The 18,098-nt window shown below is 43.0% G+C and overlaps 1 protein-coding gene and 1 long non-coding RNA gene across 3 annotated transcripts in view; one reads left to right on the forward strand and one right to left on the reverse strand.

Moving 5' to 3' along the window:
- The first annotated feature begins 9,673 nt into the window (after positions 1-9,673).
- On the forward strand, positions 9,674-15,716 carry LOC116078903. Its single transcript, XR_004113654.1, has 3 exons — positions 9,674-9,750; positions 13,613-13,746; positions 15,603-15,716. It is a non-coding gene; the product is annotated as an uncharacterized LOC116078903 (long non-coding RNA).
- Cyfip2 (cytoplasmic FMR1 interacting protein 2) overlaps positions 13,684-18,098 on the reverse strand; it is a 129,057-nt gene continuing 124,642 nt past the window's right edge. For both annotated transcript variants that reach the window (XM_031354271.1, XM_031354270.1), the window contains exon 31: positions 13,684-16,345. In XM_031354271.1, the coding sequence (XP_031210131.1) occupies positions 16,178-16,345 (168 nt within the window). In that variant the 3' untranslated portion in view covers positions 13,684-16,177. The remainder of the gene's footprint in view (positions 16,346-18,098) is intronic.

Consider the following 18,098-nt stretch of genomic DNA (forward strand, 5'->3'; position numbering starts at 1 on the left):
CTACCCATGCTAGGGCTTGGGAGCCGGATACCCCTCCTAGATTGACATGCTGGGGCTAGTGTGCTCTGTTGGGCATACACCATGGGTCTCTGACCTTGTGGGGTACTCTCAGATTTGGGGTTGGAAGGATGGTCAAGAACTTCCTGGTGACACCTACTCTTATAAACAAATCCCAGAGTCTTTGGTGAGCTGTAGGGTAGACGGTTGAAAGCTGGAGTCAGCAGCCTGCACATGTTCTCCTATCCAGTTTCCGTAGCCACATACTCCAGAGTGGTTTCTTTAATGTCCTGGGGCCTCTCTTGGTTCATTAGACATATGCAGATAATACCATATACACCTACTACAGCTCCTATGGTGATTAAGCAACTGACAAAATGAATTATGTCCGATAGAATCAGGCACCAAGTAACAGATTGATTGCCACCAATGCCTCCTGGGGTTTGTATAAAATAGAGTTGACCTGCATGTCCGTGGCACTGAAGACAAGGGCTACCGACCTTGTTTGGTTGCAAGGCCTACTACAGCCTCTATGGAGGGAGGCCAGAGACTGGAGGGCAACGCTAGCGAGGCCTGTTCTGTAGCCAATAGCCTCAGGTGGGAATGCAGTAATGCCTCTTTCTGAACTGTATTTCTCTTCCTCACCCTTCATCTAAGCACAGAGGAATCTATGCTGAAGTTGTCAGTTTAGAAAACTAGACAGACTTGGAGGGGGTAGGCACGATTGCTCAATACAATGGTATTCACTTTTGAACCAGAGGGCCCTGGTGTCAAATTCAGGCCATACCTCTTCCTAAATACCTGATTCTGACCCAGTCACATAATTCCTTTCAGTCTGTGTTTCTCATTTGTTACATGAAGGTCATTGTAGCTTCTGAATGAAGGCAAATCTACTTCAGAAGCCTGCTGGGACATGCAAAGGAACATTAGCTAATATTTAGTTAGCATTCACCCCGTGCATTATAGGCCCTAGTCTAGCGACCAGGGACAAATTCATGTCACAACAGGAAAGGTCCTTGTTCTCATGGATCTTACATTCTAGAAGGGGTAGGTATGCCACACAAAATACACAGAGAAATAAATAGAAAACAAAACAGAATGTAATGGTGGGGCATAAAGAAAATAAGATGTAGGTAGGGGGAGACTGAATACTCAGATCTCTGGGAAAGTACCCCAGATGTGATGATGCTCACACTTTGGTCAAATTGTCTTTCCAGACGCACTTCTCTCCAGGCTTCTCCTTCTGGCCTAGTTCCAAGGAGAGAGAGAGAGAGAGAGAGAGAGAGAGAGAGAGAGAGAGAGAGAGAGAGAGAGAGAGACGTCCATGGAGCAGCTCCACAGTGGGAACTGGGTAACTCTGTCATCATTGTCACACTGGTAATTCAGGTTTGCATGCCAGACCTGTTTAAAAGACCCTACAGGAATCCAGAGCGTGGGCTGAGGTTTCCTCAGGGTTAACCAAGTGAGACAGTGGTGTAAGCATCCCCTTTAAGGTCCAGAACCTGCCTCCTCCCATCACAGATGCCAGGATGCCAGAGTCCCCCTACAGGAGCAGAGGCACAGAGCTTTCTGCCTCAGGGCTGGCTGCAAACCAAAGCTATGGACTAATCAGAAAACACACATTTTCCCCCCACTCCCGTTAAACTCAACTAGTGATAATTATCTACATTTTGCTCTTCAAAAAAAAGTAACTGTTTATTTGTTAGCGTCTCATTAAATGTTAGTGCTTCCATGTCTGCTGCCTTGCACCTTCAGACCCCCTGTTCTATGGAGAGGCTGACCTTTCGTCAAACCCTGGTAGAGCCAGTGACACAAGGTCTTCCCTTGGGAGAAGGTCACACTGTTACCATCTAACATTTTGAAGGCCCCAGATCTCTGTAAGACAGAAATCACCACCCCAGCTTTGAAAGGATACACACATTACTCTGCCCCAGGGAGACAGGGCTTATTCAACCTGTTTGGCTTTCGGTCAAAGAGAAATGTATCTTATATATTTAATTGTACATTTTTTTTGGAGGCACAGAACTTCATAGGCCACAGTGACAGGTGCTCGTGTGGGTTTTCAGAGGCACGTAGGCTGTAACTACTCAGCAGGTGATACTCCCTGCCAGCCCTCAGCCCTCATACAACCTAAGGAACATTGGATAGCTTCCATTTGTTCATGAGACATGGTATCATTTTTGCTTAGGCTATCGGATGACCTTGAATTCCTGATCCTCCTGCCTCCATCTCCTAAATGTTGGGATTACAGGTGTGTGCCACTATAACCCACTAGAAATTTTAGCAAGGCATGAGAATTCCTTCAATATCAGCAGCATCCCACATATACAAAAATATTTTGACTTATTTTTGTGGGTATTTTTCCTCCAACTACAGAAAGGCCGTATACTTGAAAGTTCATACACACACATGTATGTATGTATATATGTGTGTATATATATGTGATGTATATATTTAATATAAAACTTAAAATTTAAAAACATATATAATGTTGTTGTGTTTCTGAGTCAGGGTTTCTCTGTGCAGCTCTGGGTGTCCTGGAACTGCCTCTGTAGACCAGGCTGGCCTCGAATTCTCAGAGATCTGCCTGCCTCTGTCTCCCACGTACTGGGATTAAAGACATGCCCACCACCACCTAGTCTCATCATCCTTGCATTATTAACACAGGTACCAAGAGCAGGAGGTACCAATGCTGCTGATGCAAGTGCCAGACGTTCAATAAGAGGTGTGTGTGTGTGTGTGTGTGTGTGTGTGTGTGTGTGTGTGGTGAGCTTAATTCTAGGAGTACCTCTAGATCGTGTGGCTTCTCTGCAAAGATACTATTAATAAGAAGACCAAGACCAAGTCATTGTGTGGTAAACACTGTGCTGGTACTGGTATAAATTTAACCATCACATGCACATTGTAAATGTAAGTAAGTTGTAGTTTCACCGTTTCCCAGTTTCCATTTACTGAAGGTAAGAACCTTGTCCAAGAACCCAGAGGTGGTCACTGATGGTCCTGGGAGATAATTACAGGTATGTGTGACCACAGAGTTCCGGAAGCCACTGAATACTAGCCTCTTTCGTTAACAGGAAACAGCAGCTGAGGCAGGAGAAAAATGTAGGACTGAATCTCTAGGAGAAAACTGGTCCTCCTAGACAAGCTAGTCAGCTTGACCCAGGAATCCGTCTCGGCCTTCAGATGGTTGCAGTTATAGCAGGCCGGTGAACACCCCACATTGTGTTTTTATGTGTGCATACCCACATGCCCATGCAGGAATCTGAACTCTGACCCTCATGGTTGCTCAGCAAGTCTTTTATCCACTGAGCCATCTCTCCAGCCTCCAGGTAGCGTATCTTTATACATGTCTACAGTTATATCTGTAGGATAAATTTTAAAGGTAGAATTGCTAGGTTGAAAGTTTGGACTCTCTAAAAAAGTGGATTCTTGCCAAAAGGGCTTATGGTTCTGCTGAATGTCAACATTCCCCTCCCCATGTCCAAACTTAATTGATGGAACCCGCTACCTTATACTGTGAAAACACTTTGCATGATTATGTTGAGTATCTTTAAAATATATATTTTATTATTTGATATTGTAATATAATTAGGTCATTTCCCCCTTCCCCGTTCCCCTCTAAACCCTTCCATATTACTTCCTCCTCATTTAGTTCTCTTTGAAATTCATGGCCCTTTTTAAAAATATTGTTGTTATATTTATATGTGTATGTTACATATATATTTGTGTGAGTTTATACATTCCTAAACATATAAATACAACCTTCTCAGTCTGTACAATGTTACTTGCATGTGTATGGTTTTAGGGCTGGCCTTTTGGGTAACCAATTGATGAGCGCTTCCCTGAGAAGGATGGCTGTCTCTCCCAGTCTCAGCATTTCTTAGCCGTGTGTAGTTCTTTGTCTGGCACTGAGACATTGTGAGCTTTCCCGTTCCACATTAGCATGCATGCCTCATGGTGTCATTCTTACTAAGGTCATATTTAAGCAGCCAAGCTGGTAAGACTTACAATGAGTATCTCGAGGTGGACCAGTGGCCTAGGTTTCCCAGGTGGTCCTAATAGAATCATGAGGATCTTAGAGAGAAGGATTTAGAACGGTTCGAGTCAGGGAACATCAGGGAGGGTGCAATCCTTCACTGAAGTGATGTGGCCACAGCCAAGCAGCCTCTAGACAACCAGGTGCAGATTTTGCCCTGATGGGTCCAGAGGAAAGCAGGTTTTCCGACACCCTGATGTTAGTCCAATGATTGGGCCAGATGATACGATTTATTTTTCTTGCTCTTCATAATAAATTTGTGTTGCTTCAGGAGAGTCCATTTGAAGTAACCTGATAAATCAGCTGCAGGGGATCAATATAATATTGTGTCTTCTCTCATTTCACTTTCCCTGAGAATGGGTAGATGCTTTTTTTCTGAGTCTTCCAAGCACTCTAGCCATTCATTCCCTTGGAGAATCTGAGGCTGTCTGCGATTGTCTAAAGAAGATGTCGGCTTACTGTTTCTGAATGTTCACAGATATGGGAAGCTTGCTTGGGGCCCCCTGAGGTGAGAGATTTCCTTAAGGATCTCTCATAACATCCCCCAAAGCATACATGGTCTGACCTTGGTAGATGTCATACTGTCTGGGCGAGAAATCCCCAGGAGCATTTGGGGTATCAGTTGCATTTGGAGGATGAAGAAAATGAAGCCAGAGATACAGAAGCTAGGAGTAGAATCTCCTGTCTCTGGACATCCTCCTCTGAAGACAGGAAGGGTAGGAAAGCCAGGCCTGGGTTAAGTTGGGGTTTGGGAAATGCTTCAAGTCACAGTGAGTCCATTTTTCTTAACAACTCACTCCCAGGGAGTAAAGGCTTTGCTTGGCCTTGCCTTACCTGTTGGTCAGGGAATATATTCTCAGGAGGTCCCAAAAAGGAATAGTGGCCTTGGATTCCAAAAACAAATTGTGGTCTCCTTTTGTTAGCTAGAGTGTGTGCTAAGGAGAGGCTGGGATGCGGAAACTTCCCTCTCTATCTTCTTGGAGCAGTCCTTTTAGAGGCTCTGTCTCCTGGGGTCAGTCATGTTCCTTTCCAACGAATTTCCTTTTGGTAAGTCTTTGAATCTATCGGGAAAGTTTGAGGCCAATTAGAATCTAGAAGTTCTAAATGAGAGCATAAGAGATCAATTTTAACCTTTCCTGGGCTGTCCAGAGAGTAGAAACTCTGGAGAAAAGGAGACAGACCATCATGGCCTGGTCCTGAAGAAAAGAGGAACTTCAGGAGGCTGACTGTCTTCACTATACTTATGCCACTGAAGTCTTGCAATAACTCACAAGGTAGGTGCCACCACTTTGCCATTTCTTATCTTGGTTGATAAGAAAATAGATGCTCATCGGGATTAAGAGATTGCTAATTATGTTTAATGTTAGCTTTTAAGTTTTCCATATGTGTGCTACAGTCTGAAAGCCACAGAAGTTAAATAGATTCTCTATAAGAGATCAGGAGGAAGGAAAGGATCTCCCAAGGAAGGTGAAATAGAATATAGTGTTATGGAGAGATGAAGGAAAATCTAGACTAAAATGGGGGAGGATTAAAGAGGGAGGAGGGTTGGAGAGTAGAGAGCTTAGGAGAAGACAGGCAAGGAGGAGGGACAACTAACAATAAAGAACTTAAACACACACACACATGCACACACACACACACACACACACAAGGAAAACCTCTACTGTACAAGTTTTTTAAAATACATACATCTACGAAAGGTATTTTTAAAATGGGGACACCATACAGTGGGGGAGACAATGACCCACCTAGACATCCTATCCCACAAATAAAACCTCCAGTGCCAAGAATGGTCACATCTGTTCAGTCTTTGTCCAAAGAGGGCCCATGGACCCCAGTAAACATTACACTCTATTGCCAAGACTATTGATCACTCTCCACAACCCGAGGGTAATGCCTTGTTGCTGAACCCAGCACTTATTCACAAAGAAGGCAAGCTGATGCTCAGCTAGAAGCCTCACCTCCTACTGACCAGCCTTCATGGTGCTGGTAGGTATCTCCATGTCACCGTGATGAGAAATATCACCCAGCTACAAGCCCTGTAACCTGTAACAGTGACTTTCCTGGAAGATGCATTAGTGTAATAGTGGCATAAATGTTAAGGGAATAACCAGCCAATTTTGATTGGATTTAAGGCCCACTCCAAGAAATGGAACCCATACCTGTCACTGCTAAAGTGGCCAAGAACCTGAGACTGGATAGATCATGGGCCTTGGAGGAAAACACAATACTATTAGTATGTTAAAGTAACAGCAATAAATGACTCCTAACGATAAACTGCTACAGCAAATGGATTAGTGCCTTTGCTCAGTCCTCATGAGAGAAGCTTTTTCTTGAAGTAGGCAGGAATTAAAACAGTGACCAGGACAATGTGCAGAGGGTGAGAGACTTTGGAGTCCTCAGTCCTCAATGGGAAGTCTTCATCAAAGCTCATAACCTCAAGGCTCAGAGATGGATGCAGAAGAGCTGGTAGAAAGACTGTAAGGGCCAGTGTTGATGGATAACGCCAAGGAAATTGTGTCTTCCAGACACAGTAGAACTGACACACATACAGAGACTGTGGCAGCACACACAAGTTCAAGTCAGATGGGATCCCAGCACTGAGAAGGGAAAATGGACATGGATTTTCACCCCTAACCAAGAAACGATTTGTAAGATAGCCTTTGGCAAAGAGGAAATCATCTTTAAGACATTTTTTTAAAAGTAAATGGAAAGTCACTGGGTATATCAGCCATACTCCAGGGAAGGTGCCCTGCCCAGGAGTAGTTGCCAACACAAAATGAATTCTCTTTTTGTCTTGAAAGTTTTCATTTTATTGTTTGCTTGTTTTGAGTTTTGGTTCTAGTTGTAGTTATTGTTGTAGAAAGAACATGAAGTTGGGTGGGTAGGAAGGCGTGGGGAAGATCTGGGAGGTGCTGAGGGAGTGGAAAAATATTATCAATATATATTATATAAAAATGTTTTCTGTTTGAAAAATCTTACTAATTTCTAACAACCTAGATTGTTGCTCTCAATTTCTTGTATTCTTGGCTGAGGTGTAACCCCAAGAGAAAGAAATATGAACATCAGTATCAGCTCTCACTCTGTTCCTTTCCCCTATTTATTTATTAACTTGTTTGTATCTATCTATCTATCTATCTATCTATCTATCTATCTATCTATCTATCTATCTATTTTTGAGGCAGGATGTCACTATGAAGCCTTGGCTGGCTTATAACCAACTATGGAGATCACTTGACTCTGGCTCCCAAGTGCTGGAATAAAAGGCATGTGATTCCACACCTGAATCTTTTCCTTTCTTGTTTGCTTCTGTCCATCCTGTCTCTTCCTTCTTCTTCACAGACTCTGCTTCCTGCATCCTATAGTCCATACCAGCTATCTATCCCTCTCTGCTCTTCTCTTTTATGCCTACTGTTATTCTAGGCAGGTTCCCTGTTGCTATCAAGTACAAGGCAAGGTTTTGATCAGGGGTGAGGAGAAGAGTCTAAGGGAAATTGAGTCATGAGACACAAGAGGAACATTTATGCTATGCCACCCAGTGTCCAAGGCCTGGGCATGATGCTAGTGTTGAAGTCAGAGATAGATGGTGCTTTCGTGAATTGTATTGATTAAATGGTTGAAAGTTCCCAGTGAACAAGACCAAGGACAGCCAACCCTACCCTTGTTGTAGACACTGTTGAACCTGCTTCACTTTCTCAGCTTGCCAGAAGTCTTGGCTCCTTGCCAGAAAGTGTTTTAAGACCTATACAACTGGCTCTCTTTGATTTCTCCTTTTCCTGCCCTTTGGAAACCCCACAAGGCAGAAATGCCTGGGTTTTATTCAGACTAATGAGGGTGGAGTTCACAGGCAGCCTGGTTTTTGTTCTGATCGCACCAGGCAGCATGTTTTCCCAGGGAAATCTCACAGTCTTTCCACTTGTCTGCAGGAAGCCTGGAGCAGCTAGACAGCAGAGCATCTGGGACCCAGTGGGAATCACACAGGAGGAAGCTTGGGCGGGGAAATCAGAATAAATCAAACCATATGGAAGGGGGTGCTGGCTGTGGGAGTTGGTGACCTGCCTCCTACGTGGGCAGATCAAGTGAGTGTCTTCATCTCTTTCCCACCATAGGCTCTATCCTGTTTAATGTGGCAGTGTCTGGGGGCAAAGGTAGCATATACCATATGTCTCTAAGTAATTAAACGTTCCATGTAAGTAATAAGCATAAAATATGCTGTCATAGGGGCTTGACACTTCATTACATTAAGTAAAGTAGATGTAAAATCAGGTTTTTAATATGACAAAGTAAGTAAAAATCCAATCAAATTAAACACAATAGTCCTTAAATATTTCTGAGTTGCTGGATTCAAAATATGTACTCTACGTTCTCCTATGCATTCTGTGTTTCCTTTCTTTCTTTCCTTCCTTCTTTCTTTCTTTCTTTTTTTTTTTTTCTTCGAGACAGGGTTTCTCTGTGTAGCCCTGGCTATCCTGGAAGTCACTCTGTAAATGAGGCTGGCCTCGAACTCAGAAATCCGCCTGCCTCTCTGCCTCCCAAGTGCTGGGATCAAAGGTGTGCGCCACCACTGAATATTATCATAGTTAGGATTTAAAAAAATAGTCTGTGGTTAACCTTGTGTCCCGATAGCCCTTGGATGACTTCTAAAAAACAAATTTCAGTTTAAAGAAACTGCTCTGACAGTTTCCAGTAAGAGTTTTAAAACAATGTTTAGCTTCACAAATCAATCATGCACATGACATTGTAACATTTGACTGCAAGTGACAAGGTCATATGTGAGTATTGCTACAATAGGAACATGTATTTCTTGATTTCTTCTTTTAAATGGTTGTTTCTGGTATATTACAATGTATCCTGGGAGACACAACGGGCTCAGCGGTTTTCCTCACCACTTTTAGTCATGCAAGTTTTAGTTTACAAAATGCTAAGGATATTATAGCAGCATGAACTGAAGGGGAATCTTGGTTGTGCAAAACATTTTTTATCTCACTGTCTTAATCTGTTTATTATTTCACTGCAATATGGATTATCCCCATATATATATATATATATATATATATATATATATCTTTTCTGTAAATTTTATACTTGTTTACAAAAAGTGTTTAAATCCCTTCAAAGAAAATTTGATAAATGTAGATGCTCTTGGTTTTTGTAATATCAATAGTAAGGAAACGTGTATGCTAAGTAATTGGTACCCCACATTTTACTTTCTTTGAAGACCACACTGTTCTATGGAGTTGAGGGTGTTCTGGTTGTTTTACCGAATCCTTCTAGTGCACTTTCTGGCTTGTCTAACTTTAATCCCATTGACGTTTTGTCAGCAATGTCATTTAGCATCTGAAAGTTATCAGAAAGCAAAACTTGATGTTTGCTTAAATGTTTGATGTTTGAGTAGGTCCACAAAATACTTACTCTTTTGGCTCTTGTTCTGCCAGATCCAAAACAAAACAAAAAAAAGGTAGAAGCACAATAATTTAGCACAACTCTTATTAAGTTCCATATGGATGCTCTCTGTGGGCAAAAAGTAAGTCCTCCTGGGTTTACACCACCCTGGCTGGGTGCAGCAGCCAGCTTGCAAGGGTACTGTTAACTGAACAGACCTCCCCCTCTGACGAGTCAGTGGGGGGGGGGGGGGGGGGAGCGGGGGGGCCGTTACAGGCTTGCCCGGTACAGGCTTGCCTGTACCGGTGATAACATTATCCAGAGAATGCTCACAGGTGAAGGCTGTCTTCTTCAAACTCTTAGTTTCTGTTTCTGTTCTTTGTTAGGTTTTTGTTTGTTTTGTTTTGCTTTGTTTTGTTTTGAGACAAGGTTTCTCTCACCTCCTTACTCTACCCCAGCAGGGTGCAACAGCCAGCTTGCAAGGGTACTAAATGAACAGACCTACCCCTCTAACGAGTTTCACTACTTCTACAGAGACATAGACATTTTAGTCACTCTTAGCAGCTCAGGGTTCTTCCCTTCCCCCATCAGGTTTGGCAGCTCTTCCTCAATTGGTTGTATTTTCCACCTTATTTGCATACGCACACTCAGCCATTCAGGGCCCTGTTGGCACTCCATGAATTCTGGCATCTGAGGCTGCAAGAGTTTCTTCGAGATGTGTTTGGGGGATTCGTACTGCTCTTCAGTGTTGCCTTTTCTTTTTTTCAGCTGAACACACTTATCATCTGTCGGAAGTTTTTAAACCACTGCCTAATTCCCATATTTCCGTCTTCATCTTCTTTGTGGGTTTAAAAGTGGGCTACTGTAATTCTTTACTAATACCATATTGTGATCTATCTCTCCCTCAGATCCTTTAATATTGGTTGTCAATATTTATAGGCTGCTACCTTGGATGAATACATAATTACATTTGGCACATCCTCCTGATTAGCTAGCTCCTTTGTTGTATAAAGTCAATAGGCATGTCTTTGAACAGTGTGCATGCATTTTGTCGTACAAAGCTACCTTGATCTCTTTGGTTTCCATTTGTGTGGTATGTTTCTCCACACTTTCTGTCAATATATCTTTAAGAGAAAAGTGATACTCTTGTATGCATACATCTTTTGGGCCTTTAAAAATTCATTCATTTGGACTGGGCATGATGGTGCATGTCTACCCTTAATATCAACTCTATAAAGGCAGCCAGATCTCTGCAAGTTCAAGGCCAGCTAGGAAAACATCGTGAGATGCTGTCTCAAAACAAAAGACAAAACAGGATTCTGTTCGTTTTAATCCATGTATATTCAAGACAAATTATTGTTAGGTAAATATTTCCTACTAAAACCTTGGTATCTGTTTTCTGGTTCTTTTGTAAATCTTTTATTTTTCTTTCTTTTGTGGTTAGATGCATTTTGTAGCTTCGAATTCTTTTGATTTTTCTTCCATTTCTGGTACAGATTTTTGCTTTGGGGTTACCATTTTGTGAGAATCATTCCAAGCTGTTAACAGCCTGATGTTGATTGCCCACATCTGGATACTCCTATCCTCACTCCCACTTTGGAAGGTTTGATATCAGGATTCCTATCACTCTGTAATATAAAGATAGCCTTGGAAATGTTACCTGAGTCATTAATTTTTCCTCTCTTTTAAACTTCAGACTAGAGCTGAAATGACTTTCTATACCCATTATACCGCATACTATTCGGAATGATTCATGTCATTGTTCTGTGCTCTTGTGGACTCTGTGAGTTAACAGGCTTTTGTTTGGGCTTAAAGTCTTTCTTTATCAATTTCCGTAAGTCTGCAGTGGTAAGAAACTCCCTGGCTATGAACTGCTTGGAAGCGTATTTGTCTTCTCTCTCATTTTAGAACGAGAATTCTGATTGATAAAACATTTATGGTCAGCAAGATTGTATTTTTGCTGCAACACATTGAAAATATTATCTCTCTGTCTCTGGCCTGCAGAGTTTCTGATGGAAAATCTGTTCATAATTAAAGTGTTGACTTTTTATGTGATATTTTCTTATCTCTTTCTGTTCACAGTTTTTTCCCTCTTTGTCTTTGATCTCTGTCTCTCTCTCTGTCTCTCTGTCTCTCTGTCTCTCTCTCTCTCTCTCTGTCTCTCTCTCTCTCTCTCTGTGTGTGTGTGTGTGTGTGTGTGTGTGTGTGTGTGTGTGTGCACATGAAAGCCAGACATCAGTATCAGGCATCTTCCTTAGTCGTGTTTCACCTGTTAGTTTTTTTCGTATTTGGTTTGAGAAAGGTTCTCTCTCTGTGTAGCCCTGACTCTTCTGGAACTCACTAAGTAGACCAGGCTGGACTTGAACTCATACATTTATCTTCCTCTGCCTCCTGAGTGCTGGGATTAAAGGTGTGTGCCACTATGCCTGGTCACATTAGCTTTTGAAACAGGTCTCAATGAGCCTGGAGCTCCTTGATTTGGTCAGATTAGCCAGTTCTCAGGCTCTAGAGGCCCGTTGGTACCCACCTCACATTTGTTTTAAGCTTTTGTCTACTCCAGTAGTTCCCTGAACTCCTTAGAGAGACTTGTTAGAATTCTTTATATTGACCTCTTTCTTTGGGTCCACTGTGGGAACTTTATCAGTTTCTTTTGTGGATGGTGTTGACTTCCCGAGTGTTGTATCCTTACACTGGGACCTGCAGGCCCAAGAAGACAAACCTCTCTTAAGCATCTCTTTGGAAATAACTGTGATGGAGACATGCTAGTTCAAACGTAAGGCAGTATCAGGCATTGGCCATGCAAAATGACACATTTTAGAGGTAGTGGAGAGAAGGATTTTGTGTTTGGTAGCCAGGCCCCTCAAAGGACACTGCTGGGAAGTCATCTAGAACAATGGGTGGAAGGGAGCTTCAAGAGAAAACCAAGGTCATGGGAGCCTGGAGGTTGGCCCATGTCACAGCAGCATGGTGATCACTCAGGGCTCTGGTATGCGGCTGAAATGATGGTCATCAGGAAATCTGGGGAAACTGTGAAGTGTGCTGATGCTGGTTTAAACACATCCTTCTAATTGCTACATGATCAATGCTCTCTTTAAAAGCAATGACTTGCCAGACATTAGTCCTGCTTGAATCTGGGGACTTGGCAACCATAGTGCTGGGTTCCCTCCCGATACCAGATTCTGATTAATCTTACTGACCCAGACCCCCTGAAAGCCCAGGGACCAAACTTTCAAACTAGTTTGGGGGGATCTGGTCTGAGGATTAGCCCAGGCTTTGGAACTCTCTTCAAATTCTAGCCTTGCTTCTTGGTATCTGTGTGAAAATAGTCTCTCACACTTCTATAAAAATGTGCATCAAGTGTGTGCCACACACTGATGGCAGATGCTTAAAAACAATGGCTAGATTTAGCATGGCACCTGTATATACTAAGCATCCTAAAATATTAGTTTCCAATCTTTCCTCTCAAAACTACTTCTGTGTGTGGTATGCATCTGTGTATGTCTGCATCGTTTGTGGTCACACTCATGTGTAAAAGTGTGTGTGTGTGTGTGTGTGTGTATACGTACGCAGGCTGGAAGCTGATATGCGGAATCATACTGGAAGGCTCTTCAGCCTTCTTTATTGAGAGAGTCTCTCAATCAAATCTGGAGCTCAGTGGCATGGTAGACTCACTAGCTGCCTTGCTCTGGGGGTCTTCTGGTCTACCTTCAGAGGCTGGAATTCTGGATGATGAGATGTTTACACCTGGTATGTATGTGGGTTTCTGGGGATCTAAACTCTAGTCCTTGCTCTTGGCTCAGCAAATCTTTTAACCACTGAGCAACCTCCTAAACTCCAAATCAGTTTTATTTTATTGCTTGTCTGTCTGTCTATCTGTCTGTCTGCCTGCCTGCCTACCTACCTAATTTTTGTTTTTTTGTTTTTCTCTGTGTAGCCTTGGCTGTCCTGGAACTACCTCTGTAGATCAGGCTGGACTTGAAAACACAGAGATCCACCTGCCTCTGCCTCTGACTCTCTGCCTCTCTGCCTCTGCCTCTGCAGTGCTGGAATTAAAGCTGTGCTTCACTACTGCCCAGCTTCTAGCTTTATTCTTTAAAGTTATACTTCAATTGGGTAGAAAACAAAACAATCTATTAATTTAGGGTACATGTATGTGGCATGTTATAATTTCCTTCCATTTTATTTCATTTTGCCTAGACATTGGTTTTAATGTGGTTACCACACATCGATGAAGACTGGAATGTGGCCAAGAAGTCAGGACAAAGATGCCGGTTTAACTGGCTTGGAAGCAGTTTTAATGGAGATGAAAATGTCATATCAACTCAACACAGGTACCCCCAAAATACAAATCAAAATATCATCTTCAGCTGCATAGCAAATAGGATTTAAGAATTTAACATCATTATTTGAACACGAGCGTAAATATAAGTTCACCATAAATAAATGTAAATTCATTGTACAAAAAATCCCCAACAACTCTTAATACAAATATGGTACACATTTGACAGTTTCTGAAACAGAATTCTTTTTAAAACATTTTAAAATCTAAGCTTTTTTTCTTGATTTTTAAATACATAAGAAAATCAAAAGGAGGGGTGGGAGGAGTAAGGACCACTAGAGAGGAAAGAGCATTGAAGTTGTCCAGTGTGTGCAGACACTGCTGCAGGAATGGAATCTCTGTCCTCAAAGCGAGGACCTCGATTTATGGGGATCAGATCTCTTGAGGAGAACGTGACTCTTCCCAGAGGTTGACTGTTGGGGTCAGGAGTGCAGGGTAGGAGGGATGAGCTGCCAGGAAGGCAGCCTTAGGAAATGAACAGCCCAGATCTCTACAGAGCTGTGAGGGAGGACTAAGCAAGTAAACTCTGTTAATCACACACTATGCCCAGCCAGAGCTGATGATCTGGAAGGTGGAATCTGCCTCTGGGATAACTCTATAGTCATTGAAAAATGATCCGACTGAGAATTAGCAGTGCCAGACAGGAGGACTGGACCATTTCCATTTCAAATCACAACCCTACACTACAAATGACTCCTATTCTTGCTCAGAGAGACCATAGAGCCCAGTTAGTGGAGTTGTCCAATCTACAGCAAGGGCTCTGAGTCTGTGGTATGCAGTAATAGAACTGGGAAGAGGCAGATCTTCTGGCCCTATCCCCAGAGATTCGGAGTTAGTGTCCAGAAATGCTCAGCTGTGCCGCCCTCAAGGGTTCTCATTTATGCGACCTCCCTGGGATATGTGGCCCTGTCTGGCAAAGCACTGGTTATGCACGTCTCTTCTGCTCTCTGTGTGGTTGATGGATAAGTCACCTTCCGGGGGTAGGGGATGGCTACTTCTGTCTTCCTTTCTCCTCCCTAGGCTGGTAGAGGAGTATCTATCATTTCTCTGTCTTAGGGGTGCTCAGGGCTATGTCCTCTCTCTGCAGGTCAGATGACTAGCTCTGTATGGAGACATGGGCAATCTCTTTAAAAGATCTGTTATATGTGGAGACTGTGCGGGGGTGTTTTAGTCAGTCTAGAACATAGAAGTGAATATACCCCCGTGAAAGAATCTCTACCCCAGCACTGAGCCTGAGCAAAAGAAAGAGACCAGGAAGTTGAGAGCAAAAGAATAAAACATTCTAAGAATCTTTTAGTAGCCACATGATGAACATTCCAGTTTGCCCAAAGAAGACTTCTTTTTGAGGGAAGGGGTCTGGGGATCGAAAGCTTGTTGACAAAGGTTTTTTCCTCCTTGCCACCCTGTCTCCAATTGAAGTCACCCCTTTAGATTTTCTGCCTTGGGGGATTTTCCTGGATTAGGTTCTGTGTTAAGCAGGCACCAACTTGGTCACTTACTAATGCTATGTGTAGCGCTATGACCGACCATGTGGATTCCCATATGGTTCAGTGCTAAGCCTCTGCCTGAGGAACAGGAGTGCCTCATCTTCCCACACTGTTGACAAGACCTAACATTCCTCCTTTGGGATCTGGAGTTTTGCCCTGTGCTGACGGATCTCTCTCCCTCACAGTCGGCCTGGGCATCTTCTTCACCTAGTTCTACCCAGTGTCGTATGGTTTTGCAAGCCTTATTTTCTTCTCTCTAGGGCTGCTCTGCAAGGAGGGACTAGAGAGGTCTTAGGGAGGCTGTAAAAGATCCTGGTCAGCATCATCTGTTGTCTTGACAACCTCTTCCTTGGTTCACCAGGGATCAAACTTTGGTGGTGGAATCCCTAACATCAAGAGCAAGAAGTGCTGTGACGAGGGAACTGGAGGGAGAAGCCACAGAAGATGGGCCAGTAAGTGGAGGCATCCAATGGGCCAGGCTGCTATCTCTGCTATGGGTACACTCTTCTCTTCTATGTCTTTAAGACTACAGTGCTGGATCAAATACAGGCAGTGGGTAGGAGGTTATGGTTTTGGGAGGTGATCTTGGGAAGTAATCACAGATGGAGCAGGCAGCTGCAGGGTGGAAACAGTAGCTCTTAAATACAGTTAAGGTGGAAAAAAAAAAAGAAGAAAGCACACACTGCCCTGTGTTTTTGTTGTTGTTGTTGTTTTTTTTTTCATTTACACTATGGAGAACCCACCATGGAGATATCATGGGAGAACATGCGGGAGCCCAGCCTTGGGAGCGGTATAGATGTATTGGGGAGGTTTTCTTGTCCTTCCAGGCCTGTCCCACACACTGTCAGCTGGACCTGCTGCAGGCTGACCACTGTGTTCTCTTTCCTGCTTCTCCTCTTCCTCCTCCTCCAGGTGAAAGTCTGCAGGATTTTCTACCTAGCAGGTAGTGGCCAGTGACTGGTGGATCGGGGGCTGGAAGCAGCGCACATGCTCTACAGTGGAGCTGTCTGTCTCTACGGACTTCATGTACTTGTTCAGGATGGCAAAAACCTCATTGTTCAAGATCTGGTACTTCCTGATGCGGTCAGCCATCTTCTTCAGGGGCTGTAGAAGATGAGGATGCGTAGGTTAGGACCGGGGTAAAGTGGGAGGCAGTGGGGAGGGGGGCTGCAATGCAGATTCCTAACATTCCAATAGTCATATTTCTCTTTTTAAAGATCTTCTCTATAGTTCCCACATAAAATGCTAAAGGTTGCTGATAACCTTTGCAAGTTTCAAGGCTTATAATGAAGCTACCATAATCAAAGCACTGCAGGACTGTCACGAAGACCAGTGAAATAGAATAGAAAGACTAGAAACGAACTGTGTTGAACCAAACAACTCTTACCAAGACCATCTGAAGTATGTGTGGGTGTCAGGGGCAACCTTTTCAACACAATGCTGGGAAAACTGGATTCCTATGCAGATGAATGTTAGACCTTATTTTATAGACTCTATCCAAGTATAATTTGGAAATGAATAAAAGGCTTCAACATGAGTCAAACCATGGAGTTCTTAGAAGATAGCGCAGGAGCAAAATCACCATGATGTCGGATTTGGCAGGGATGTTTTTGGCTATGACACCAAAGTCTCTAGCAGCCAATGCAGAGGGAAATGAAGACACGTGTACATTAAAAGATATCACCAACACAATGAAAGGAAGGATTTATAAAACAGGCAAGTAGCTGTCCTAAATATAATCCAAGGCCAGTAAGGTAGTTCAACGGGTAAATGTGCTGCCAAGCCTGAGGATCTCAGTTGGATCCCCAGACCCCACATGTCAGTAGAAGAGAACTGACTTCATTAAGTTGGCCTCAGACCCCCACACATGTGCTGTGACAGACTTCTCCAAACGTACATACATGTTCACAAAGGAAGTAAACATGAGAAAAATTTAAGCAGCAATTAAAATTCGGAGAAAAGACTCAAAGGCATTTCTCTATAGAAGACACACAAAGACCCAATGATATACGGAACTCTGTGTTCTTGGGTGTTGTTGGTGGGAATATAAAATGGTGTACCCATCAGGGAAGACAGTCTGGTCGTTCATCAAAAAATTAAAGAAAATTACCAGATGGTGCAGCACTTAGACTTCTGAGTGTATACTTAAAGAACTGAAGGAGAGACTCAGTAAGATGCCTAAGATGTGTAAGTTCATAGTTCTATTATTACTCCTAGTTGCTAAAGGTGAATGCAATGCAAGGGTCCATCAGTGGACTGTGTTTTGCATACGATGAAGTACTAGTTAACTATAATAAATGGGATTCTGATACACTGTGACATGGATGAGCCTTATGAAATAAGCCAGTCACACAAGGACAGAGACTGTGTTACTCCCATAATATAAAGTATGCAGAGTCCTTATATTCATAGAGACAGAAAAATGGTGGCTGCCAGGAACTGGGGAGTCATTTAAATGGACACAAAGCTTCAGCAGGAGAAAATGAAAACGCTTGAGGCGTGATGATGATGGTTTGTGATGGTATTGATGATGGTCGCTTGATACTGTGAGGGTATTTAAAGTAACACTGAACTGGATACCAGAAAATAGTTACTTACCATAACCACAACTCTTAAAACTCCCCCTTTCTTTGTAAGGATGCTCCTACATCCTCCTAGGCAATTCCTTTAGGCTAGACCAGACAGATCAACCTTCCTAGTGCTGTGACCCTTTAATACAGTTTCCCATATTGTGGCAGCCCCCTACCCCCCGGCCATAAAACTATTTAGTTCCTACTTCCTAACTGTAATTTCGCTACTCTTATGAACTGTAATATAAAAGGCTGATGTGCAGGATATCTGATATGTGACCCCTGTG

The sequence above is a fragment of the Mastomys coucha genome, unplaced genomic scaffold (assembly GCF_008632895.1).
Source record: "Mastomys coucha isolate ucsf_1 unplaced genomic scaffold, UCSF_Mcou_1 pScaffold5, whole genome shotgun sequence".
NCBI classification, from domain to species: domain Eukaryota; kingdom Metazoa; phylum Chordata; class Mammalia; order Rodentia; family Muridae; genus Mastomys; species Mastomys coucha.